Source organism: Anolis sagrei, chromosome 9 (genome assembly GCF_037176765.1).
Source record: "Anolis sagrei isolate rAnoSag1 chromosome 9, rAnoSag1.mat, whole genome shotgun sequence".
In the NCBI taxonomy this organism is placed as follows: Eukaryota; Metazoa; Chordata; class Lepidosauria; order Squamata; family Dactyloidae; genus Anolis; species Anolis sagrei.
This window is the reverse complement of record NC_090029.1, coordinates 33,452,304-33,477,707: the sequence shown is the minus strand read 5'-3', so window position 1 is coordinate 33,477,707 and position 25,404 is coordinate 33,452,304. Positions and strand designations below refer to the sequence as shown.

At 44.6% G+C, this 25,404-nt stretch overlaps 1 protein-coding gene across 1 annotated transcript; it reads left to right on the top strand.

The window, feature by feature from the left end:
- The first annotated feature begins 1,156 nt into the window (after positions 1-1,156).
- Positions 1,157-13,218, top strand: CFAP161 (cilia and flagella associated protein 161). Its single transcript, XM_067471437.1, has 7 exons — positions 1,157-1,411; positions 2,974-3,063; positions 4,914-5,149; positions 7,877-7,961; positions 8,954-9,112; positions 10,862-10,935; positions 12,946-13,218. Exons 1-7 carry the CDS (start codon positions 1,322-1,324, stop codon positions 13,136-13,138), a joined length of 927 nt encoding a protein of 308 aa, XP_067327538.1. The 5' UTR covers positions 1,157-1,321; the 3' UTR covers positions 13,139-13,218.
- The last annotated feature ends 12,186 nt before the right edge of the window (positions 13,219-25,404 follow it).

Below are 25,404 nucleotides of genomic sequence, written 5' to 3'. Positions count from 1 at the left end.
TTTACTTTTTGGCTTTTTAAGTCTCTTCTGCTGTGTTTTTCAGTGTTTTTATGGGTGATGGTCACTCATTGGCCTGATACGTGTATTGTGTTGAAATCTGGTGTCAATTCGTCCAGTGGGTTTTGAGTTATGTTAATCCCACAAACAAACATCACACACACACATGTATGTATGTATATGTATATGTATATGTGTATATATAATAGCACGAAGGAAGCCCCCAGTGGTGCAGCAGGTTAAACCGCTGAGCTGCTCAGCTTGCTGACCGAAAGGTTGCAGGTTCGAATCCGGAAAGCAGGGTGAGCTTCCGCTGTCAGCCCCAGCTTCTGCCAACATAGCAGCTCTGGTGGGAAGGTAATGGCATTCCATGCAGTCATGCCAGCCACATGACTTTGGAGGTGTTTATGGAAAACGCTGGTTCTTTGTCTTAGAAATGGAGATGAGCACCAACCCCCAGAATTGGATATGAGTGGACTTAATGTTCAGGGGAAAACCTTTACCTTTACCTTGAAGGCAACTCTGAGGCAGAGGTGGCCCTCAATGAAAAGGAGTATGACTTTTCTGATCTCGCCTTATTGTTGTACAGCAGACATGGGTAAACCTGTACAGTGGTTGAGTGAGGAAGGAATACAATAAGTAGTGGCTGTACATCGATAGACACAGTGGGTGGAATCAATCCTTTCTTCTGTGGGTAATAATAATAATAGCAGTAACAACAACCACCTCTGCAAAGGCCAAAAATTATTATTATTATAACTTTATTTGTACCCCGCTAGCATCTCCCGAAGGATTCGATGTGGCTTACACAGGCCGAAGCCTCAGAACACAATACAACAATACAATACATAAAGCAAATTTAAAAACAGTTAAGCAAATGCATTTTTAGGCGTAAGGTGGGCTTTTGCCCAGACATGCTACAGCAGGCATGGGCAAACTTGGGGCCTCCAGGTATTTTGGACTCCAACTCCCATTATTCCTAACAGCCTCAGGTCCTTTCCTAACAGCCTCAGGAAAGGACCTGAGGCTGTTGGGAATTATGGGAGTTGGAGTCCAAAACACCTGGAGGGTCCAAGTTTGCCCATGCCTGCTGCATAGTGACAATGATGCAAAAGAGCACCTTCCCATCTTATGCATTCTGTCCGTTCTGATTGGCTCCCTGTTCTCCCCCAACGGGTCCAATCCCTGGCCAGGAGGGTTCCCCTGACAACCTGTAAACCCAACACAGATCACCCATCTTGCTTACAGAAGGGAACACAAAACCGGTTTGTTTGTTTGACTCCTTCCAGGCGAATCCAGGGCCCTGTCTTTAGAGCAAGGCAATATGTTCTGTGTCAGGAAGAGCATGAGTGGCCGGAACTATAGCCCTGGGGTGCTTATCGGAAACTGGAACGAAGATGTCTACCTTGAAGAGGTAATTCAGACCAATCGCATCATTGCAATTGTGCATCATTAAATCATGAATTTCATACACACACACACACACACACACACACACACACTAGTTCTACCCGCCACGCGTTGCTGTGGCCAACCTTCCCTTTCTCTCCTTTCTTTCTCTACTTCCTTCCTTCTCTCCTTCCTTCCTTCCTTCCTTCCTTCTTTTTCTTTCCCTTCTTCCTTCTCTCCTTCCTTCCTTCCTGGCTGTGAAGCTATAACATATGTAATGTAATGTTATATATTAGGCCTGGGCGGTTTCATTTCGTTAATTCGTAATTCGTTAATAATTCGTTAATTTTTCCAATTACAAAACGATAACGAACCATTCTGGAGCAATCATTAAAAAAAAACGAATTTTTAAACACGTTTTGTAAATGCTTCGTATTTCGTTATTGTATTCGTTTCGTTATTGTTCTGAGGTCGTTTCGTTATTATTTCCGCATGTCTGGGCCAGTTTTATGGTTTAATTAGTGAAAAAAAAATTATAATATCACACCAACAGTCAAGAACAGAGGGAGAGGGAAGCTTCAGAAGTTTTTGGAGGTTTTTTAGCGTATTTCGCGGTCGCGTCCGCCATTAACGAATCGATTCGTTATTGTTTCGGAAATCGATTCGTTAATTTTTTACCATTTACGAAATTTCGTAAATATCGAACTTTTTAAAAGGAAAATTTTGTAATTATTTTAAATATCGAAACAAAAAAACCCCCAAATACAAATCGATTTTAGAAACAAATTTTTGCGTTGTTACCCAGGCCTATTATATATATATATATATATATATATATATATATATATATATATATGTTATAGCTTCACAGCAGCAGCTGATGCCCACTGCACAGTAGACTGACAGTTAACTAGAATTCAAACAACCAGAATTCTCAAGCAACTGGCAATAATATCTATTAATAGGAGGGTACTTTGCATAGTCTGGGATAAGTGAGCCCTCGCTTGCACAATGTGTTAAATCCTTGTGCTGGTAGGACTGTAGACCGACAGGTCAAAGGTTTGAATCTGGGGAGAGTTCAGATGAGCTCCCACTGTCAGCTCCATCTCCCCTCACGAGGACATGAGAGAAGACTCCCACAAGGACGGTAAAAACATCAAAACATCTGAGCATCCCCTGGGCAATGTCCTTGTAAACGGCCAATTCTCTCACACCAGAAACAACTTGCAGTTCTTCAAGTTGCTCCTGACACACACACACACACACACACACAAAACCCCTGACACACACAAAAAAGAAAAAAGGAAATTGTCCTCAATCATTATGTCAATTAACAACATCCATGTTTCATATTCAACATATTTTATGGATGACACTATTTTTCATTTCTAATCTGTGTCGTTTGCATGTTCTTTAAATTGTTCAATCTGTTCTGCTTCTGCATTAACTTTTCAAAAACCTTCTCAAAAATAAGAATGTTACTATGTAGTAAACAGTGTGAAGATTGTACCACTTGGACCTAGCAGCAATAGTATGTGGGGTGCATGTTAAATACTATGTCAATGTGTTTCCCCCCTTTTTAAACAGGAACTACTGAAAGACTTCTTACATAAAAGAGAAAAGGGGGAACTTCTCATCCAGAAATCAGAACGACTGAAAGATAATCTTTATAAGAAGGTATAATTGTTATTACGGCTTTCCATATTTCTATTCTACTTGACTTTTAAGACTACAACTCCTATAACTCCTTCCAAAGACCTCCAGTATTTTTTCCTTGGTCATGGGGGTTCTGTCAGGGTCTATTTTCCCCAAACTTCATCTGTGTTCATATTTGAGCATATGAAATATTCGTGCCAAGTTTGGTCCAGATCCATCATTGTTTGAGTCCACAGTGCTCTCTGGATGTAGGTGAACTACAACTCCAAAACTCAAGGTCAATGCCCATCAAACCCTTCTATTGTTTTCGGTTAGTCATGGGAGTTCTGTGTGCCATGTTTGGTTCAATTCCATCATTGGTGGGGTTCAGAATGCTCTTTGATTGTAGGTGAACTATAAATCCCAGCAACTACAACTCCCAAATGTCACGATTCTATTTTCCCCAAACTCCGCCAGTGTTCACATTTGGGCATATTGAATATTCATGCCAAGTTTCATCCAGATTCTTCAGTGTTTGAGTGCACAGTGCTCTCTGGATGTAGGTGAACTACAACTCCCAAACTCAAGCTCAATGCCCACCAAACCCTTCTATTGTTTTCTGTTAGTCAAGGGAGTTCTGTGTGCCACGTTTGGTTCAATTCCATCATTGGTGGGGTTAAGAATGCTCTTTGATTGTAGGTGAACTATAAATCCCAGCAACTCAAATGACAAAATCAAATTTTTTGAGTGATGGTCACTCCTTGGGTTTGTAGGTGTCTTGTGGCCAAATTTGGTGTCAATTCATCCAGTGTTTTTTGAGTTATGTTAATCCCACAAACGAACTTGACATTTTTATTTATATAGATTATTAATAATAAATAAAGAAAAATCATACATTTAATAATGACAACAACAACAACAACAACAGATAACCCTGAAATACTAAGCTTAAAGGTTTTCCCCTGACATTAAATCCAGTTGTGTCTGACTCTGAGGTGTGGTGCTCATCTCCATTTCTAAGCAGAAGAGCCAGCGTTGTCCATAGACACCTCCAAGGTCATGTGGCCTGCATGACTGCATGGAACACTGTTACCTTCCTGCCGGAGCAGTACCTATTAATCTACTCACATTTGCTTGTTTTCGAACTGCTAGGTTGGCAGAAGCTGGGGCTGACAGCAGAATCATAGAAACATAGAATCAAAGAGTTGGAAGAGACCTCTTGAGCCATCCAGTCCAACCCCATTCTGCCAAGAAGCAGGAATATTGCATTCAAATCACCCCTGACAGATGGCCATCCAGCCTCTGCTTAAAAGCTTCCAAAGAAGGAGCCTCCACCACACTCCGGGGCAGAGAGTTCCACTGCTGAACGGCTCTCACAGTCAGGAAGTTCTTCCTCATGTTCAGATGGAATCTCCTCTCTTGTAGTTTGAACATGAGGAAGAACTTGAGGAAGAAGCTAACCCCGCTCCCCGGATTCGATCCTGCGACCTTTCGGTCAACAAGCTCAGCGGTTTAACCCACTGTGCCACCGCTTGCCCGAAAGCATGTTGTATCTCTTCCAAAATAGCATATGCTAGTTCCCTGCAAAAGTTAACTCACGGGGATTTGAACCTGCGAGCTTTCGGTCAACAAGTTTAGCACTTTAACCCACTGTGCCACGGGAGCAGTGGGTTAAAGGCTTATACTAGGCTTATACTCGAGTATATACAGTACATATTTTCACTTTTATTTGATTAAGAATTAAACAGTTGCAGAGAACTTTCAAATCATGCCATTATCACCGCCTTCAAATTGCAACCCCTTTGACGTTGTTGGGTTCCAGCTCCCAAAACAGCAAAATAATACCAAGTTGAGCAACATTTGTTCTAATCCAGCCTTCCTCTTTCAAACAGGAGCATCTCTCCATTTCAAAAGATGGATTTGTTCACTTTGGGGACACCGTTCTCCTTGTGAACCCGGATGACAACACATCCGCGGGGAGAGACCCTACTACAAGTGGGGACCTCTCCTTAGCTGTGAACCCCGAAGAAGAAGAAATACACAGATCTCAAAAGCTGGTGGCTCCCTGCGGAGTGAGTGCGGTCAGAAGCGTGACACCAATTGGGCGGAATGCGTTTCGGATTTTAAGGTATGAGAAACTGAAAGATCTAGTACAGTGTTTCTCAACCTGGGGGTCAGGACTCCTGGGGGGATCATGAGGGGGTGTCAGAGGGGTCACTAAAGACCCATCAGAAAGGTGGAAGGTGAACTACATCTCCCCTAAATCACTGTCAATTCATCCCAAATCCCTGCAGTAAATTCTGTTGGGAGCAGTACGTGTGAAAAAGATCTTGGAGTCCTCGTGGACAACAAGTTAAACATGAGCCAACAATGTGATGTGGCGGCAAAAAAAGCCAATGGGATTTTGGCCTGCATCAAGAGGAGCATAGTGTCTAGATCTAAGGAAGTAATGCTACCCCTCTATTCTGCTTTGGTTAGACCATACCTGGAATATTGTGTCCAATTCCGGGCACCACAATTCAAGAGAGATATTGACAAGCTGGAATGTGTCCAGAGGAGGGCGACTCAAATGATCAAGGGTCTGGAGAACAAGCCCTATGAGGAGTGGCTTAAGGAGCTGGGCATGTTTAGCCTGAAGAAGAGAAGGCTGAGGGGACACATGATAGCTATGTATAAATATGTGAGAGGAAATCACAGGGAGGAGGGAGCAAGCTTGTTTTCTGCTTCCCTGGAGACTAGGACACGGAACAATGGCTTCAAACTACAAGAGAGGAGATTCCATCTGAACATGAGGAAGAACTTCCTGACTGTGAGAGCCGTTCAGCAGTGGAACTCTCTGCCCCGGAGTGTGGTGGAGGCTCCTTCTTTGGAAGCTTTTAAACAGAGGCTGGATGGCCATCTGTCAGGGGTGATTTGAATGCAATATTCCTGCTTCTTGGCAGAATGGGGTTGGACTGGATGGCCCAGGAGGTCTCTTCCAACTCTTTGTTTCTATGATTCTATGGGGATTCTGTGTTGGATGTTTGGCCCAATTCTTTCATTGGTGGGGTTCAAGGGACTCTTTGATTGTAGGTGAACTATAAATCTCAGCAGCTACAACTCCCAAATACAAAGCTTTAATTTCCCCATACTCCACCAGTGTTCACATTTGGGCATATTGAGTATTTGTGTGAAGTTTGGTCCAGATCTATTATTGTTTGAGTCCACAGTTGTCTCTGGATGTAGGTGAACTACAAATCCAAAACTCAAGGTCAATGCCTACCAAACCCTTCCAATATTTTCTGTTGGGCATGGGAGTTCTGCGTGCCAAGTTTGGTTCAATTCCATCGTTGGTGGAGTTCAGAATGCTCTTTGATTCTGGGTGAACTATAAATCCCACCAACTACAACTCCCAAATGACAAAATCAGTCCCCCCACCCCAGTCCACCATTATTCAAATGTGGGCGTATCGGGTATTTGTGCCAAATTTGATCCACTGAATTAGAATACATCTTACATATCAGTTATTTACATGATGATTCCTAACAGTAACAAAATTGCAGTTGTGCAGTAGCAACAAAAATAATTTCATGGTTGGGGGTCAGCACACCATATAGAACTGTATTAAGGGGTCACGGCATCAGAAAGGTTGAGAACCACTGATCTAGTAGATTCTTTGCAATGTAGCTTTTCATCCCAAAGGTGTTTTTTTTTTAAAGAATTAATTTTTATATTGTAGAGGTGAGCAATGTATTCTCCAGACTTAATTTAGTGGAGCCATTAACCTAGCTACCAGGCATGTGCAATCCATGCTTCTAAATGGTTCTAAAGCACTTACAAAACTAAAATTCTGGTGGTGAAAACTAGGGGGCGCTGGTGCTTTGCTTCTACAGTGTTGCTAAAGTTCTGGTGGTGAAAATTTCAGAACTCTAACAAAACTTTCAAAATTTCATTATTGGTGATTTTTATGACAGAACCAATTAGGAACTGCCATTTATAATGAAATTTTGAAAGTTTTGTTAGAGTTCTGAAATTTTCACCACCAGAACTTTAGCAACACTGTAGAAGCAAAGCACCAGCGCCTCCTAGTTTTCACCACCAGAACTTTGGTTTTGTAAGTACTTTAGAACCATGGATTGCACATGCCTACTAGCTACAAGAGAAACCTCTAAAGATGATCAGACCAGGTCTCAGTTTGGTATGGCTAATTGTACAATTTCAAAAAACAAAGTAAGTGCATCACCAAACATAGTTACAAAGGATGTCCATATGTTATAAAGCATGGTAAGGGTATATGGAATTTGCAAAACTACTCAATTCAATTTTACATACACATAAGTCCTAGTAGAATGTCACCCAGTGATTCAGATTATTGTGCATCTCATCATAATAGGGAAAGCAGTTCTTATGTTAATTAATCACTCAGAATTATTTCTAGGCCCTTTCTACCTTCCCACATAAAATCCAGTTTATCTTCTTTGAACTGGATTATATGGCAGTGTAGACTCATATAATTGATGTATTGTCAAAGGCTTTCATGGCCGGAATCACTGGGTTCTTGTAGGTTTTTTCGGGCTATATGGCCATGGTCTAGAGGCATTCTCTCCTGACGTTTCGCCTGCATCTATGGCAAGCATCCTCAGAGGACGTGAGGTGAGCTTCTTCCTTATAGCCTGAAAAAACCTACAACAACTCATATAATTGAGTTCAAAGCAGATCATATGGATTATCTGATTTGATAATCTGGATTATACGGTAGTGTAGAAGGTGCCCTGGTCTGCTATTTTATCACATTGGTTTATTTTCGACTGGGTCAAAGTACAAAAGGATCCTTCCCTGTTGTGAAACGGTTCTGCTTTTTGTCTCATTATTAAAGCATTGAAGGAGAAGCAATGGGAGAGCCTCTTCGATTTGGGCAGAACTTTGGTCTTGGAGCAACGGGAGGGTTTCCAGATCAAATGGTAAGTAAATATGCATAACAGCCATAAAAATCTCCAGCAAGCATGCAAAGAATGAGGAAGTACTTCATCAGTGTCACAGATGGACAATGAAGCAACAGCTCCCCTGGTGGCCAGAAAAAGTTGGAATGTTAAAATAGTCTCTATCGTTTTTGGTTTCCATTTATCAGATTCCATGGATTCCATGGAAGTTAGCCCTGTACTCTATGCCTTTTGATGTTGGCATGAAAGCTGCTTGGAGAGGCAACATAGGGAGATATAGCTATAAGAGAGTAAACTTGCAAAAGAATTTTTAGAAGTCTTATATCCAACTACTGTTGCAACAACAACACAATTTATTTATATTTCATTTTTTCTCCTCGGAAGGACTCAGCGGATTACAGTTTGCATATAAGACAAACATTCAATGCTTTTTTTGCACAAATAACAACATACAATACACTGATAAGGTAAAGGCCTTCCCCTTTTTTCCATCTCCAGCAATGCCAGGGTTGTGGCGTAGCTGGTTGAGAGCCAGCTGCATGAAAATCACTACTGACTGAGAGGTCATGAGCTTGAAGCCAGCCCAGGTCAGAGTGAGCTTCCAGCCATTTGTCTAGCCTGCTGTCGACCTTTGCAGCCCGAAAGACAGTTGCATCAGTCAAGTAGGAAATTTAGGTACCGCTTATGCGGGGAGGCTAATTTAACAAATTTATGACACCATAAAAAACTCTCCAGCAGCATGTAAACGAATGAGGAAGTACTCCATCAGTGTCACAAGTGGATGGTGAAGCTACAGCTCCCCCGGTGGCCAGAATTCAAAACGTATACCCTCATGAAGCTGGAAAGTTAAATAGCCTCTGTGCCTCTGTCTGTATTGTCCAGATCAATGCAATACTACCCCTCTCCAAAATCCAGACCCTAGTCTCTAATCCTACTAGTACTTGATTTGTTCTTTTATTAGTCTGTCTATCTTAATTGCTTCTTGTCCAATTTCTGGACAAATCCATTTCTAGCTATATCTAATGAGCGACCACAAGACGTTTATGAATATGACCAAGAAATCCCACACCCAGTCTGCATTCATGACGGATGAACTTACGTACCTGGCTTCTTGGCAAGCTATCTTTTTGGATCCACAGTTTCGCCTGGAATACGAAGGTTTCCCAGTTCCTGTAAGTTTCAAAGTCCCTTGCATGCTATTTTCCCCGTTTGCTGTGCCTGTCCCATATAATTTCTTATATCTCCCCTTCCAGCCCTGTAAACAAACACATTCTTACAAGATTTACTCCTCTTCTTCTTCCTTCCTTCCTTCCTTCCTTCCTTCCTTCCTTCCTTCCTTCCTTCCTTCCTTTCCTTCCTTCCTTCCTTCCTTCCCTCCTTCCTTCTTTCCACCCTTCCTGTCCTCCCTCCCACATTCCTTTCTCCCTCCCTCCAACCCTCCCTCCTTCCTTCTTTCCTTCCTTCCCTCCTTCCTTCTCTCTCCTCCTCCTTCCTTCCTTCCTCCCTCCCTCCCTTCCACCCTTCCTTTCCTTCCTCCTGCATTACTTCCTCCCTCCCTTTCTTCCCTCCCACATTCCTTTCTCTTTTCCTTCCTTCCTTCTTTCCTTCCATCCATGCTTCCTTCCTTCCCTCCTTCCTTCTTTCTTTCCACCCTTCCTGTCCTCCCTCCCACATTCCTTTCTCCCTCCCTCCCTCCTTCCTTCTTTCCTTCCTTCCCTCCTTCCTTCTCTCTCCCCCTCCTTCCTTCCTTCCTCCCTCCCTCCCTTCCACCCTTCCACCCTTCCTTTCCTTCCTCCTGCATTACTTCCTCCCTCCCTTTCTTCCCTCCCACATTCCTTTCTCTTTTCCTTCCTTCATTCTTTCCTTCCATCCATGCTTCCTTCCTTCCCTCCTTCCTTCTTTCCACCCTTCCTTTCCTCCCTCCCACATTCCTTTCTCCCTTCCTTCCTTCCTTCCTTCCCTCCCTCCCTCCCTCCCTCCTTCTTTCCACCCTTTCTTTCCTTCCTCTCGCATTCCTTTCTCCCTTCTTTCCCTCCCCTCTTCCTTCCCTCCCTCCTTCCTTTCTTCCCTCCCTCCTTTCTTCCTTGTTTCCACCCTTCCTTTACTTCCTCCTATTCCTTTCGCCCATCCTTCCTTCCTTCCTATCTTCCCTCCCTTCCTCCTTCCTTCCATCCTTCCTTCCTTCTTTCTTTCCACCCCTCCTTTCCTTCCTCCCACATTCCTTTCTCCCTCTCTCCTTCCTTCCTTCCTTCCTTCCTTCCTTCCTTCCTTCCTTCCTTCCTTCCTTCCAGCCTTCCTTTCTTCTTGTCTTCTTCTTAAGCCCTTCTCAGAGGCACTCACAGTCCTTTGGAGCTGTTCTGGAGCTGAAGAATATGTGTATTTTCAAGGGAACTTGCTCCTCTTCATATTTGGAGGGAAGGATCCTTAGATCAACAGGATCAATTAACGTGATTGTGTCATACATCATCATATTTTCTGCTGCAGTTCAATATTCTAGAAATACTCTCTCACCCATTTTTCATCAACTGACCTTCAACTTGTTCATCCAGACTTTTCCCCATTTCCATTAGCCAACATTTTACAACCCACTTAGTGTTTTTTTAAACTACACAACAATCAGGAGTTATTATAACAAAAAGAACAATTGCAGAAGATAACAATAATAAAGTAAGTTGATACATTGAGGCAGAAGATAATAAATCTCACTATCAGTAAGAATAAAATGTTATTGAAATTCAAAAGGACTAAAAATATTTAAGAGGTCTCCATGGGTTCCCCAAAAACCATGACATAGGTGCCAAGTGAATCTCTATGGGAAGGTATGAACTTTCTACCAAATGAGTTAATCTCTTTTTAGTGCACCTTCTTCTCCTTTGAATCCTGGAGAAAATCTGCCTCAAAAATTTTCTTTCTTTTCCTAGGCAAACACCAAGATTCTCATTGTCCACAGCTATACAAACCAAGGATTGGCGATTCATAGAGACTTTTATGTAAGGTAAGTAACTTCTGTGCCTATGGAATTTTGACATTACTGGCATAGACTGAGTAAAACAAAGCTTTGAATATTTTTTCCCCCAAAAATGACAACTTTCAGAATCCCCCAATCCCCAAAACTCAATCCCAAAGAGATATCTTTGCCAGCTTCTTTTAACTTCTAGGCATGGGCAAACTTCGGCCCTCCAGGTCTTTTGGACTCCAACTCCCACAATTCCTAACAGCCCCAGGCCCTTTCCTTTTCCCCAGATTATCTGCATTGAACTGGATTATACGGCATTGTAGACTCATATAATCCAGTTTAAATCAAATAATCTGGATCCAGAAACTGTCAGGATTTATTGAGATATAATTGTGTGTTTTAAATGTAATTCTTGTATTGCCAATATGGATGCCACTCAGAGTATAATGCTATGCTGAAATGTTTATGTTGAGGCTGTGATTGAGTGACCTTAAGATAAGCTCTGCTGCTGAGAAAATTTAGGGAGTTAACCACTTGGGAGTAGAAGAGCTAAGCAGCTGCAAAAGAACGGTTTTGACTTTCAGTTTTCCTGGTGTGTTCCTGTGTGTCGCTCGCTGAAGATGGATATGCTTTTGCTCTGTGCTTAGTAAACTGAGTTTTCCTTGTATCCCGACGTCTCCAGAGTCCATGATTTTACAGAGCTGTATCTGGTGTATCTACCTAGCATTTGCTTCTGTCAAGATAATAATAATAATAATAATAATAATAATAATAATAATACTTTAATTGTACCCCACTACCATCTCCCCAGAGGACTCGGTGCGGCTTACATGAGGCCGAGCCCAAATACAACAATACAGACGATAAACAACAATACAAGCAGTTAAAAATTTAAAAAAACCATAAGCAGTAAAATATACATTATCACTAAGACAACACACAATTAAAAACAGTGGGAAGGCCAAATGTAAAGTTAAAATTGGAAATAATGTTGGGACATGGACGAAAGGGCGTACTAGCAGACCTAAAGAAATGTAAAGTGCTTTGGAGGACAAAGTGCTATGAGATCATTATTCCGGGAAGGCACACTGGAACAGCCACATCTTCAAGCTCCTCCTGAAGACTGCCAGAGTTGGGGCCTGTCTGATGTCTTTAAGGAGTGTGTTCCAGAGTTGAGGGGCCACCACCGAAAAGGCCCTCTCTCTCGTCTGCACCAATCGTGCCTGTGATGCTGGTGGGATTGAGAGCAGGGCCTCTCCGGATGATCGAAGGGATCGTGTGGGTTCATATATGGAGATGTGGTCACGCAGGTAGGCGGTTCCCAAACCGTTCAGGGCTTTGTAGGTAAGAACCTGCACCTTGAATTGAATCCGGTAGATGAATGGTAGCCAGTGGAGCTCCTTGAACAGAAGGGTTGACCACTCCCTGTAAGGAGCCCCAGTTAACAACCTGGCTGCCGCCTGTTGAATCATCTGAAATATTTGGGCCGTTTTCAAGGGCAGCCCCACGTAGAGTGCATTGCAGTAATCCAGTCTAGAGGTGACTAAGACATGGACCACCTTGGCCAGATCCACCTTCCCGAGGTACGGTCGCAGTTTGCGCACGAGTCTTAATTGTGCAAAGGCCCTCTCGGCCACCACCGGTGCCTGAGCCTCAAACATAAGTGAAGAATCCAGGAGGACCCCCAAACTGTGTACCTGTGACTTCAGGGGGAGTGCAACCCCGTCCAACACAGGTTGCCACCCAATACCCCGGTCTGGTTTACGATCAACCAGGAGGACCTCTGTCTTGTCAGGATTAATCTTCAGCTTGTCTGTATTCAGCTTGCACCTTAGCTTGTCAGAAACTACATTATATGGCAGTGTAGATGGGGCCATACAGGCTGCATCTACACTGCCCTATACCCAGTTTCAGAATGTGTAGACTGATAAAATCCAGTTTATTTATAATCCTGTTTATGGCATACCTTTATTTCCCTGGATAACTCCCAGTTAGCAGGTGAAAACAGTGCAGAATGCTTGTAATGCTTCTCGTTCTTTCCATTTGAAGGACGTACTTTGGAAAGGAGTATGAGGTCAACTGTCACACCTATCTGGACACCCACAAAGCCGAAAAAGACATGAATCACTGGGTAATGGTGACCGGAAATCCTAGCAGTGATGCAACCACCATGTTTGACCGACCAAACCCGCCATCGGAAGAGACAAGAATACAAAATGCTGAACTCCAGGATGCAACATAACTTTGGTTTAAAACAAATTATTTTGTTATCAATGTAAAAATAAATAAATAGAACCAGAGAGCAGCAGTCAGAACATGAAAGTTGCCTCATGTTTCTTTGCCGCTAACCTGGGATCAGATCCTAGGGTATAAGGACAGTGTAGAAGGACCACAACTAGATCTACACTGCCCAATAGCCCAGGATCTGATCCCAGATTATCTGATTGAACAATTATATGAGGCCCCTTGTACACTGCCATATAACCCAGGTTATCAAATTGGACAATCCACATTATTTGCTTTGAACTGGATTATAGAGTCTACACTGCTGTGTAATCCAGTCCAAAGCAGTTAATCTGAATTGTATATGGCAGTGTACAAGCAGCCGGGGACATGAGAGAAGCCCCTACCAGGATGGCGCAATGTCCTTGCAGACGGTTAATTCTCTCACACCAGAAGCAACTTGCAGTTTCTCAAGTTGTTTCTGACACGAGGGGAGAAAGGCTTTCCAGAAGAGAAATGACTCTTATCTGCACACCATTTCCCCATTTCCCTTTTTAAAAAACTCTCATATTCACTGGGTGATCTCCTTGCAGACGGCCAATTCTCTCACACCAGAAGTGACTTGCAGTTTCTCAAGTCATTTCTGACACGAGGGGAAAAAATGCTTTCCAGAAGAGAAACGACACTTATCTGCACACCATTTCCCCATTCCCCTTTTTCAAACGCTCGCATATTCACTGGATGATCTCCTTGCAGACGGCCAATTCTGTCACACCAGAAGCGACTTGCAGTTTCTCAAGTTGCTCCTGACACCAGAGGGAAAAGGCTTTCCAGAAGAGAAATGACACTTATCTGCACACCATTTCCCCATTCCCCTTTTTCAAACGCTCACATATTCACTGGGTGATCTCCTTGCAGACAGCCAATTCTGTCACACCAGAAGCTACTTGCAGTTTCTCAAGTCGCTCCTGACACGAGGGGGGAAAGGCTTTTCAGAAGAGAAATGACACTTATCTGCACACCATTTCCCCATTCCCCTTTTTAAAAAACCTCTCATATTCACTGGGCGATCTCCTTGCAGACAGTCAATTCTGTCACACCAGAAGCGACTTGCAGTTTCTCAAGTTGCTCCTGACACAAGGGCAAAAAATGCTTTCCAGAAGAGAAACGACACTTATCTGCACTCCATTTCCCCATTTCCCTTTTTCAAAAGCTCTCATATCTACCCCTGCTTCCAAAGTTTTGTGAATTGTGAGAACAAGCCTTCTTGTTCTCCTTCCTTATTTTATATTCCAAGATGGTCGAATTCCACCTCTACATATTTGAGAAAGTTGAAGCCTCCGGCACACGTTTTGCATAAATATATTGCAAGAAAGGTCAACATAATACAAAAAAGCTCACTTTCTGCAAAGGCATGAGGAATGGCCGATTGCACTGTATAGCAGCATGTTCACAATGTGCTTACCCGTCCCCTGCAAGCAATTATCTTTTCCCCTTGAACAAAGCATTCATTCATCACACACACACACAGAGTTCTCCCTCCCCTTCCCACCCCAAAGTCGAACTCCAGCAGGCAAAATTGATGTATGCCAAACACTACGCTCCTTACACAACACTATAGTGTGAGCTGTTTAGTTTCAGAAACACTACACGTTATATAAAGAGCGGAATCAGAGTGAAAGCTTTTTTTGTTTACGGTGTGTAGGCAGCAATACGGGCAACTCAATCGCAGAGAGTAGCACCAAAATAGCCAAATAGCTTACTCTTCCCCATTAAAATTCCTAACAGTTGTATGGCACTGTAAAGAATAACATTTATCACAGCAAGAACACTGTGGTTGTACCTTTATCTCTTCTGTTGCACCTTTAGCTCTTTGTGCTCTGTACTGAAAATCCATTCACATCTGCAACATCAGATCCAGATCCTCCAGATGCAGTACACAATGGTTCTGGCCCAGTTTACTTGTCCACACATATCTCCTGCTACAATCCACCAAGGACCCTAAGATCATCCGGGGAAGCCCTCCTCGTTGTCCCCCCATCATCGCAATCACGTTTGGTGGGGACAAGGGACGGGGCCTTTTCTGTGGTGGCCCCTCGGCTGTGGAACTCCCTCCCAAGCAAAATTAGATCTGCTCCATCATAGAATCATAGAATCAAAGAGTTGGAAGAGACCTCCTGGGCCATCCAGTCCAACCCCATTCTGCCAAGAAGCAGGAATATTGCATTCAAATCACCCCTGACAGATGGCCATCCAGCCTCTGCTTAAAAGCTTCCAAAGAAGGAGCCTCCACCACACTCCGGGGCAGAGAGTTCCACTGCTGAATGGCTCTCACAGTCAGGAAGTTCTTAGAATCATAGAATCATAGAATCAAAGAGTTGGAAGAGACCTCCTGGGCCATCTCCAAGGTCATGTGGCCAGCGTGTCTGCATGGAGTGCCATTACCTTCACACCGAAGCAGTACCTATTGATCTACTCACATTTGCATGCTTTCAAACTGCTAGGTTGGCAGAAGCTGGGGCTGATAGCAGAATCATAGAATCATAGAATCCTAGAGTTGGAAGAGACCTCCTGGGCCATCCAGTCCAACCTCATTCTGCCAAGAAGCAGGAATGTTGCATTCAAATCACCCCTGACAGATGGCCATCCAGCCTCTGTTTAAAAGCTTCCAAAGAAGGAGCCTCCACCACACAGAGAGTTCCACTGCTGAACGGCTCTCACCAGGCATGTAGCCGGGAAGGGGGGGGGGCTTGGAGGGCTTCAGCCCCCCCCCCCGAAATTCTCATGGTGGTTCGCGAAAAGGCTTTACTGGTGCATTATTTAAACTGCTATGTTTATTAATATCATGATCTGATCACTATAATCAATATATTCCATATGCATGGGGATATTGGGTTAACGATACAAAAGGTTTGCTGGGGTAGACCCTCTTTCACTCAGACTCAGCCCCCCCGAAACAAACTCAGCCCTCCCCTGAATCGAAATCCTGGCTACGGGCCTGGGTCTCACAGTCAGGAAGTTCTTCCTCATGTTCAGATGGAATCTCCTTTCTTGTAGTTTGAAGCCATTCTTCCATTGCGTCCTAGTCTCCAGGGAAGCAGAAAACAAGCTTGCTCCCTCCTCCTCCCTGTGACTTCCCCTAAAATATTTATACATGGCTATAATGTCTCCTCTCAGCCTTCTCTTCTTCAGGTTAAACATGCCCAGCTCTTTAAGCCGCTCCTCATAGGGCTTGTTCTCCAGACCCTTGATCATTTTAGTCGCCCTCCTCTGGACACATTCCAGCTTGTCAATATCTCTCTTGAATTGTGGTGCCCAGAATTGGACACAATATTCCAGGTGTGGTCTAACCAAAGCATCCCTCCTGACCTTTCGGAAACAAGGATCAGGACTTTGCAGACTAGACTGACCTGCTGGCAAAGCGATGGTTTTAATGGACTTAACTGACTGCTTTTAGGACGATTACTTAAATTGGCGACTGTTTGACTGTTTGAATGTTTTTATACTGTTTTATATTGTTTTTATTTAAATTGTATATTTATGCTTTTGGTTGTGGGCACCATGGTGTGCCGGTTGTTAGCCGCCCTGAGCCCCTCTGCGGAGGTTGAGATCCAGACTGGACTATTGCAATGCGCTCTACGTGGGGCTGCCCTTGAAGACGGCCCGGAAGCTCCAACTGGTACAACGGGCAGCAGCCAGGCTCCTTACTGGAGCAAACTATAGGGAGCATACAACGCCCCTTTTAAAACAGCTTCATTGGCTACCGATAAGTTGCCGAATCAAATTCAAGGTGCAGGTAATAATAATAATAATAATAATAATCCTTTATTTATACCCCGCTACCATCTCCCGAAGGACTTGGTGCGGCTTACAAGAGGCCGAGCCCAAATACAACAATAAAAGAGCAGCAACAACAACACAATAACTCAAAAAACAAAGCAATAACAATTAACAACACCCAATGATGCAATTGAAAACAATGGCAGGGCCAATTGTAACAATCAAAATTAAAAAATGCTGGGCATGACAAGGTGGGGTGTTTGGAGGGGGATGGGCATGCAGATATCCTGAATCTCTGATAGGCTGGGTTTGAGCCTGTCAGTCGCCTAGCCTGACGCAGATGGAAAAACGCAGATCTGCTCACAGCAGAGACCTGGGCCTCCATTGTGAGCAGCAGAGGGTCCAATAAGACACCAAGGCTTTTTACAGAAGATTTATTTCTTTATCGTGTCATCCACAACCAGACCATTGTATTACATTTCTAACAGAACAAAACAAACAAACAGATAAGAAAACACAAATTTTGCAAGCCTGGTAGTTGATTAAATGTCCTTTGACCAGTATCTGGCCCCTTGGAGTGCCTCTGATGTTGCTGCAAGAAGGTCCTCCCTTGTGCATGTGGCAGGGCTCAGGTTGCATTGCCGCAGGTGGTCAGTGGTTTGCTCTTCTCCGCACTCGCATGTCGTGGATTCCACTTTGTGGCCCCATTTCTTGAGGTTGGCTTTGCATCTTGTGGTGCCAGGGTGCAGTCTGTTAGGCGCCTTCCAAGTCGCCCAGTCTTCTGTGTGCCCAGGAGGGAGTCTCTCATCTTGTATCACCCATGGATTGAGATGCTGGGTTTGAGCCTGCCAGTTTTGGACTCTCGCTTGCTGAGGTATTCCACCGAGTGTCTCTGTAGATCGTAGAAAACTATTTCTAGATTTAAGTCGTTGGCGTGCTGGCTTTTATTTGTCGTGTCAGAATAACCAGTCAAATTATATTACATTTCTAACAGAACAAAGCAAACAAGCAGATTACAAAATTTGTGAGTATGAGAGTTGATTAAATGTCCTTTGACCAGTATCTGGCCACTTGGAGTGCCTCTGGTGTTGCTGCAAGAAGGTCCTCCCTTGTGCATGTGGCAGGGCTCAGGGTGCATTGCAGCAGGTGGTCAGTGGTTTGCTCCTCTCCACACTCGCATGTCGAGGATTCCACTTTGTAGCCCCATTTCTGAAGGTTGGCTCTGCATCTCGTGGTGCCAGAGCGGTCTGTTCAGTGCCTTCCAGGTCGCCCAGTCCTCTGTGTGCCCAGGGGGGAGTGTCTCATTGGGTATCAGCCATTGGTTGAGGTTCTGGGTTTGGGCCTGCCACTTTTGGACTCTCGCTTGCTGAGGTGTTCCAGTGAGTGTCTCTGTAGATCTTAGAAAACTATTTCTTGATTTAAGTCGTTGGCGTGCTGGCTGATACCCAAACAAGGGATGAGCTGGAGATGTCACCGCCTTGGTCCTGTCACTATTGGCTGCTACTTCCCGGCGGATGTCAGGTGGTGCAATACCGGCTGAACAGTGTAATTTCTCCAATGGTGTAGGGCGCAGACACCCTGTGATAATGCGGCATGTCTCATTAAGAGCCACATCCACTATTTTAGCGTGGTGAGATGTGTTCCACACCAGGCATGCATACTCAGCATCAGAGTAGCACAGCGCAAGGGCGGATGTCTTCACTGTGTCTGGTTGTGATCCCCAGGTTGTGCCAGTCAGCTTTCGTATGATGTTGTTTCTAGCGCCCACTTTTTGCTTGATGTTCAGGCAGTGCTTCTTGTAGGTCAGAGCACGGTCCAGAGTGACTCCCAGGTATTTGGGTGCGCTGCAATGCTCCAGTGGGGTTCCTTCCCAGGTAATCCTCAGAGCTCGGGATGCTTGTCTGTTCTTAAGGTGAAAGGCTTGTCTGTTCTTAAGGTGCCTTTACAGAAGATGACGGACCTAGTCTTGCCATCCAGGGTAGGCACCCGGACAGCCCAGCCAAAGGATCTTTTAATGCTTATATTGTCTTGTTAATTTCACATTTATGCTGTTTTCTTTGTATGTATTGATTATGTTACTTGGAAACCGCTCTGAGTCCCCTTGGGGAGATAGAGCGGTATATAAATAAAGTTTTGTTTTGTTTTGTTGTTGATAGGACAGGATACAAATGTCCGAAATAATAAATAATAGAGTAAAATAATAAATGTAATAACAGAGTAAAATAATATATTTAACAACAACAACAATAATAATAGAGTAAAATAATAAATGTAATGATAATAATAATGCTGATGACTTTACATTCCAGGTGGAAAGACTGACCGTGCAAATACGAATGTGCACACGTTGCCCACCTCCACCTCCTTAGTAACTGGAATAGAAATGCTCTGTTTCTATAAATAGCCTCCAGAATTTGCTAACTGTGTGCTTTTGAATCTGAGCCTAAGTGAAAAAAAGGGAAATCCATCAGTGCTGCCATGGCGCAAAGAGGGTGTGGTTGGAAACAAGAGTTGTTCTCTGTTGAAGAATGTCGAATTTTATAACCAAGCCCTCAAGTGTCTGGAGGATGTCACAAGGTTTTCTTGCTGGGCTGAACTACAAAAACAGCAGAGGAAAAAATGAAGCAGTATAGACAACATGTGCCCAGTGTTTTCCTTTCTTGAAAAAAGTTGGTTGAGAACATTCAAGGATAGTTGTCTTGGCGACAGAGTCATGGAGTTGGAGGAGACGGCCAATGGCCATCCGCTCCAACAACGAGTCATGCAAACATACAGAATGGGGGACGATGCCTGGCTCGACAGTGTGAAAAAGATCTTGGAGTCCTCATGGACAACAAGTTAAGCATGAGCCAACAATGTCATGCGGCGGCAAAAAAAACCAACGGGATTTTGGCTTGTATAGTGTCTAGATCAGTGGTTCTCAACCTTCCTAATGCCGCGACCCCTTAATACCGTTCCTCGTGTTGTGGCGACCCCCAGCCATAAAATTAGTTTTGTTGTTACTTCATAACTGTAATTTTGCTACCGTTATTAATTGTAATGTAAATATCAGGTATCCAGGATGTATTTTCATTCACTGGACCAAATTTGGCACAAATGCCCAATACGCCCAAATTGGAATACTGGTGGGGTTTGGGGAGGGGCTGATATTGTCATTTGGGAGTTGTAGTTGCTGGGATTTATAGTTCACCTACAATCAAAGAACATTCTGAACTCCACCAATGATGGAACTGAACCATACTTGGCACACAGAACTTCCATGACCAACAGAAATTACTGAAAGGGTTTGGTGGCCATTGTCCTTAAGTTTGGGAGTTGTAGTTCATCTACATCCAGAGAGCACTGTGGACTAAAACAATGATGGATCTGGACCAAACTTGGCACAGATCCTCAATATGCCCAAACGTGAACACTGGTGGAGTTTGGGGAAAATAGACGTTGACATTTGGAAGTTGTAGCTGCTGGGATTTATAGTTCACCTACAATCAAAGAGCATTCTGAACCCCACCAATGATAGAATTGAACCAAACTTCCCACACAGAACCCCCATGATCAACAGAAAATACTGTGTTTTCTGATGGTCTTAGGCGACCCCTCTGACATCCCCTCGCGACCCCTCCAGGGGTCCCGACCCCCAGGTTGAGAAACACTGGTCTAGATCCAGGGAAGTCATGCCACCCGTCTAGTCTGCCTTGGTTAGACCACACCTGGAATACTGTGTCCAGTTCTGGGCACCACAACTGAAGGGAGATGTTGACTCTAAGCTGGAATGTGTCCAGAGGAGGGCGACTCAAATGATTAAGATTTTGGAGAACAAGCCCTATGCGGAGCGGCTTAAAGAGCTGGGCATGTTGAGCTGGCGGCTTAAAGAGCTGGCCTCCTTAATGAGAGCATTCAACACTCCCCCCCCCCCCCCCATCAAACTTGGTTGCTTTGCTACATCGGCTATTGCTGCAAGTAATGACAGTGTGAATAAACTGTCAATATATGCTTGAGATAGTGCTTGCAGTTCTGGAGGGACTCTTAATTTTTTGCATCTCATAGATTTAGCATGGGGATTTGGTTAACCAGTTAAAATTCATGAGTAAACCAGGTTTTTTTTTTAACCTGAAATATTTCGGGGGGGGGGGGGACTCCTAACACACCCCACCCCCCCGGCTACAGGCCTGGATTGGCCAGTGACTGCTGGAAGAACACTTTGGTTTTCTCGATGTTCAGTGACAGGCCAAGCTTCTCGTATTCTTAAAAAGGTAGGTAAAGGTTGTCCCCTGACATTAAGTCCAGTCATGTCTGACTCTGGGGTGTGGTGCTCATCTCCATTTCGAAGCCAAACAGCCGGCATTGTCCATAGATACCTCCAAGGTCATGTGGCTAGCATGACTGCATGGAGCGCCGTTACCTTCCTGCCGGAGCGGTACCTATTGATCTACACACATTTGCATGTTTTCGAACTGCTAGGTTGGCAGAAGCTAGGGCTGACAGCAGAAGCTCATGCCGCTCCCTGGAATCGAACCTGTGACCTTTAGGTCAACAAGTCCAGCAGCTCAGTGCTTTAACTCACTGCGCCACCGGGCAGCCCCTTATCTCGTATGCATACTTGAGTATATATACTTGAGTATATTCAGGGGCTGCTCGTCCATTACGCACTTTTCTTTTTGCCAGAGGCGCAAAGGCACCTCTGTAAATGCCCCTCGACCGCCCCCTCAGCTCACAACAGCCCTAGTAGTCCGGGGGGAGCCTTGGCCTTCTTGCCTCGCTGCCGGGCGATCATCTTCCCAAAGGGGCCGGGCCCTTGAGCTTCGCCTAGCCCTTCTCGTTCCTGCTCCACCTGGCCACTGGGTGTGCGAGCAGAGCCAGCGCTCAATCGTTCTCTGCGTTCGATCCCTTCCCCATGACCGGCTCCCTTTCCCAATCCCCCAGCACTACACCCGCCTCCTCTCCTCTCCCCAATCCGTGGGTGGGGCAAGGGGCGAAGCCGCCGTGCCTGGCCCGCTTCGGGTCTAGAGGCGTGTCTGAAGACCCCAGCGTGCACACCAAAAGTCGCCTCTTCTCCTGACTTTCTCTTCAGCCATTGGGACAAAGCAAGAGAGAGAGAGAGAGAGAGAGAGAGAGCCCCTCCGGCTGGAGGTATCTCCCACCTCCGCTCCCTCCTTTGTTTTTGCGCCTACCTTCAGGAAAGGTGGGCATCCCCACCTCTCTCTCTCTCTCTCTCTCTCTCTCTCGGTCCCAATGGCTGAGGAGAAAGTCAGGAGAAGAGGTGACTTTTGGTGCACACGCCGGGGTCTTCAGGCACGCCTCCGGACCCAAAGCGGGCCAGGCAAGGGAGCAAGTGCGGCAAATGTAGTTACTGGGATGTATAGTTCACCTACAATCAAAGAGCATTCTGAACTCCACCAATGACGGAATTGAACCAAATATGGCACACAGAACTCCCACGACAAACAAAATATATATCAATGATTGGTTGGGGGGGGGGGGGAGGGCAAAATACTGTTTGCTTACCATTGAAAATTACCTAGGGCTGCCTCTGAGTATATTTCTTCCAGTTTGTTTCATACTCTTGGATGCAAACCTCCTCCGAAGAAAACCCTACGATGGGATTGCTATAAGCTGGAGTTGACTTGAAGGCTCATAATAACAACAACCACAAAGATCCCGAGCCCTGGCTTTGGGTTTGTAATATGACATTAACCATGACCTGCCTCACATTGCAAACATGAATACAATGGGAGGTTGGTAATGCTGCAATGCCCAAAGTGGCCTGCAACAGGCCAATCCTCGCTGTTTGAAAGAGGAGGAAAGCCACACAAGAGTGCTGGGGGTGAAGGGGGCAGGGGATGTTTGTCACTCACAGAAGCCTCCATCTGGAAATGCTCAGAAAGGTAAAAGCCCTTGGTAGGAGAGAGAGAAAAAACCCTGAATAGTGCATGATTTAAAACAGCTGAACAAACTCCTAGCCTAGAAGGTGAACTTGTATGTGGGGGTGGGAAGAAAACATTCAGCAACAAAACATTTTACTCCTCTGGTAGACTGCCTTGTTTTCAACTACTTTGCTTTTATTTTTGTTAGCTTTCCAAGTACAACTCTGCGTATTTTGTCCAAAATGTACTTTATACAGCTTGGCAACTTGCTTCTCAAAAATTAAAGAATTTTATGATTATCCTAGACAGCACTGAAAAAGTAATTGGTTACTACGAGTTATATACGAGGGTTGAATGAAAAATAATGCCTCCTCCTTCGTTACTCCTCAACAGATGGCAGTACTGGTATGCGGCAGGCACTGGCTTGTTCAGTAGACTCTCCTCTACAGTTCCATTTTGGTGGGAAACCTTAGCATTGAACTGTTGAAGTGGAAAGTATGGAACCCTGCACAGACGGTCAATCAATGCGACTTAAGCAATGTGCAGTCATTGAATTCCTGACAACAGAAGTATCACGCAAAAGGAGATTCATCAGAGAATGCAAGTTGTTTATGGTGATTGTCTTGATGTGAGTACTGTGCGTCATTGGGCGAGTAAGTTTAAAGATGTTGAGGTGACACCTTCTGCTGTCAAAAATTCAATGACTGTGCATTGCTTAAGTCGCATTACTGATCATCTGTGCAGGGTTCCATACTTCACACTTTAACAACACAACCATTCAGGCTTCCCACCATAGAATCAAATCATAGAATCATAGAATCAAAGAGTTGGAAGAGACCTCCTGGGCCATCCAGTCCAACCCCATTCTGCCAAGAAGCAGGAATATTGCATTCAAATCACCCCTGACAGATGGCCATCCAGCCTCTGTTTAAAAGCTTCCAAAGAAGGAGCCTCCACCACACTCCGGGGCAGAGAGTTCCACTGCTGAACGGCTCTCACAGTCAGGAAGTTCTTCCTCATGTTCAGATGGAATCTCCTCTCTTGCAGTTTGAAGCCATTGTTCCATTGCATCCTACTCTCCAAGGAAGCAGAAAACAAGCTTGCTCCCTCCTCCTTCCTGTGGCTTCCTCTCACATACTTATACATGGCTATCATCATATCTCCTCTCAGCCTTCTCTTCTTCAGGCTAAACTTGCCCAGCTCCTTAAGCCGCTCCTCATAGGGCTTGTTCTCCAGACCCTTGATCATTTGAGTCGCCCTCCTCTGGACACATTCCAGCTTGTCAATATCTCTCATGAATTGTGGTACCCAGAATTGGACACAATATTCCAGGTGTGGTCTAACCAAAGAGGAATAGAGCATTACTTCCCCAGATCTATACACTATGCTTGTATTGATGCAGGCCAAAATCCCATTGGCTTTTTTTGCTGCCACATCACATTCCTGGCTCATGTTTAACTTGTTGTCCACAAGGACTCCAAGATCTTTTTCACATGTCCTGCTCTCGAGCCAGGCCTCATCGTCCCCCATTCTGTATCTTTGCATTTCGTTTTTTCTGCCTAAGTGGAGTATCTTGCATTTGTCACTGTTGAACTTCATTTTGTTAGTTTTGGCCCATCTTTCTAATCTGTCAAGATCGTTTTGAATTGAACTGTAGAGGAGAGTCTACTGAACAAGCCAGTACCTGCCGCATAGCAGTACTGCCATCTGTTGAGGAGTTACAAAGGTGGAGGCATTACTTTTCATTCAACCCTCGTAGTTACTAATGTAACTATATAGTTATATAGTTACTAATTATACTACCCGTATAATCTCTATGTTTCTTTTGAAAGTAACTTTACTTTGATACTTTACTTGCGATATTTATTACTACTATTCAATAGCAACATCACCACCTGATGGCCGAAAGCGAGGAGGAGCTGAGGAGCCTTCTAATCAAGGTGAAAGAAGAAAGCGCAAAAGCCGGGTTGCAGCTAAACATCAAAAAAACCAAGATTATGGCAACAAGAATGATTGACAACTGGGAAATAGAGGGAGAAAACGTGGAGGTCGTGACAGGGTTTGTATTTCTAGGTGGGAAGATGAGTGCAGATGCAGACTGTGGCCAGGAAATCAGAAGACGCTTCCTTCTTGGGAGGAGAGCAATGTCCAGTCTCGATAAAATCGTAAAGAGTAGAGACATCAGACTGGCAACAAAGATCCATTGCCTAGTCCAAGCCATGGTCTTCCCTGTAGTCACCTACGGATGTGAGAGCTGGACCTTCGGGAAGGCTGAGCCAAGGAAGAGAGATGCTTTTGAGCTGTGGTGTTGGAGGAAGTTCTGAGAGTGCCTTGGACTGCGAGAAGATCCAACCAGTCCATCCTCCAGGAAATAAAGCCCGGCTGCTCACTGGAGGGAAGGAGACTAGAGACAAAGTGGAAGTCCTTTGAATGCCACATCATGAGGAGACAGCAAAGCCTAGAGAAGGGAATGATGCTGGGGAAAGTGGAAGGCAAAAGGAAGAGGGGCCGACCAAGGACAAGATGGAGGGATGGCATCCTTGAAGTGACTGGACTGACCTTGAAGGACCTGGGGGTGGTGACGGCCGACAGGGAGCTCTGGCCTGGACTGGTCCATGAGGTCACGAAGAGTCAGAGACGACTG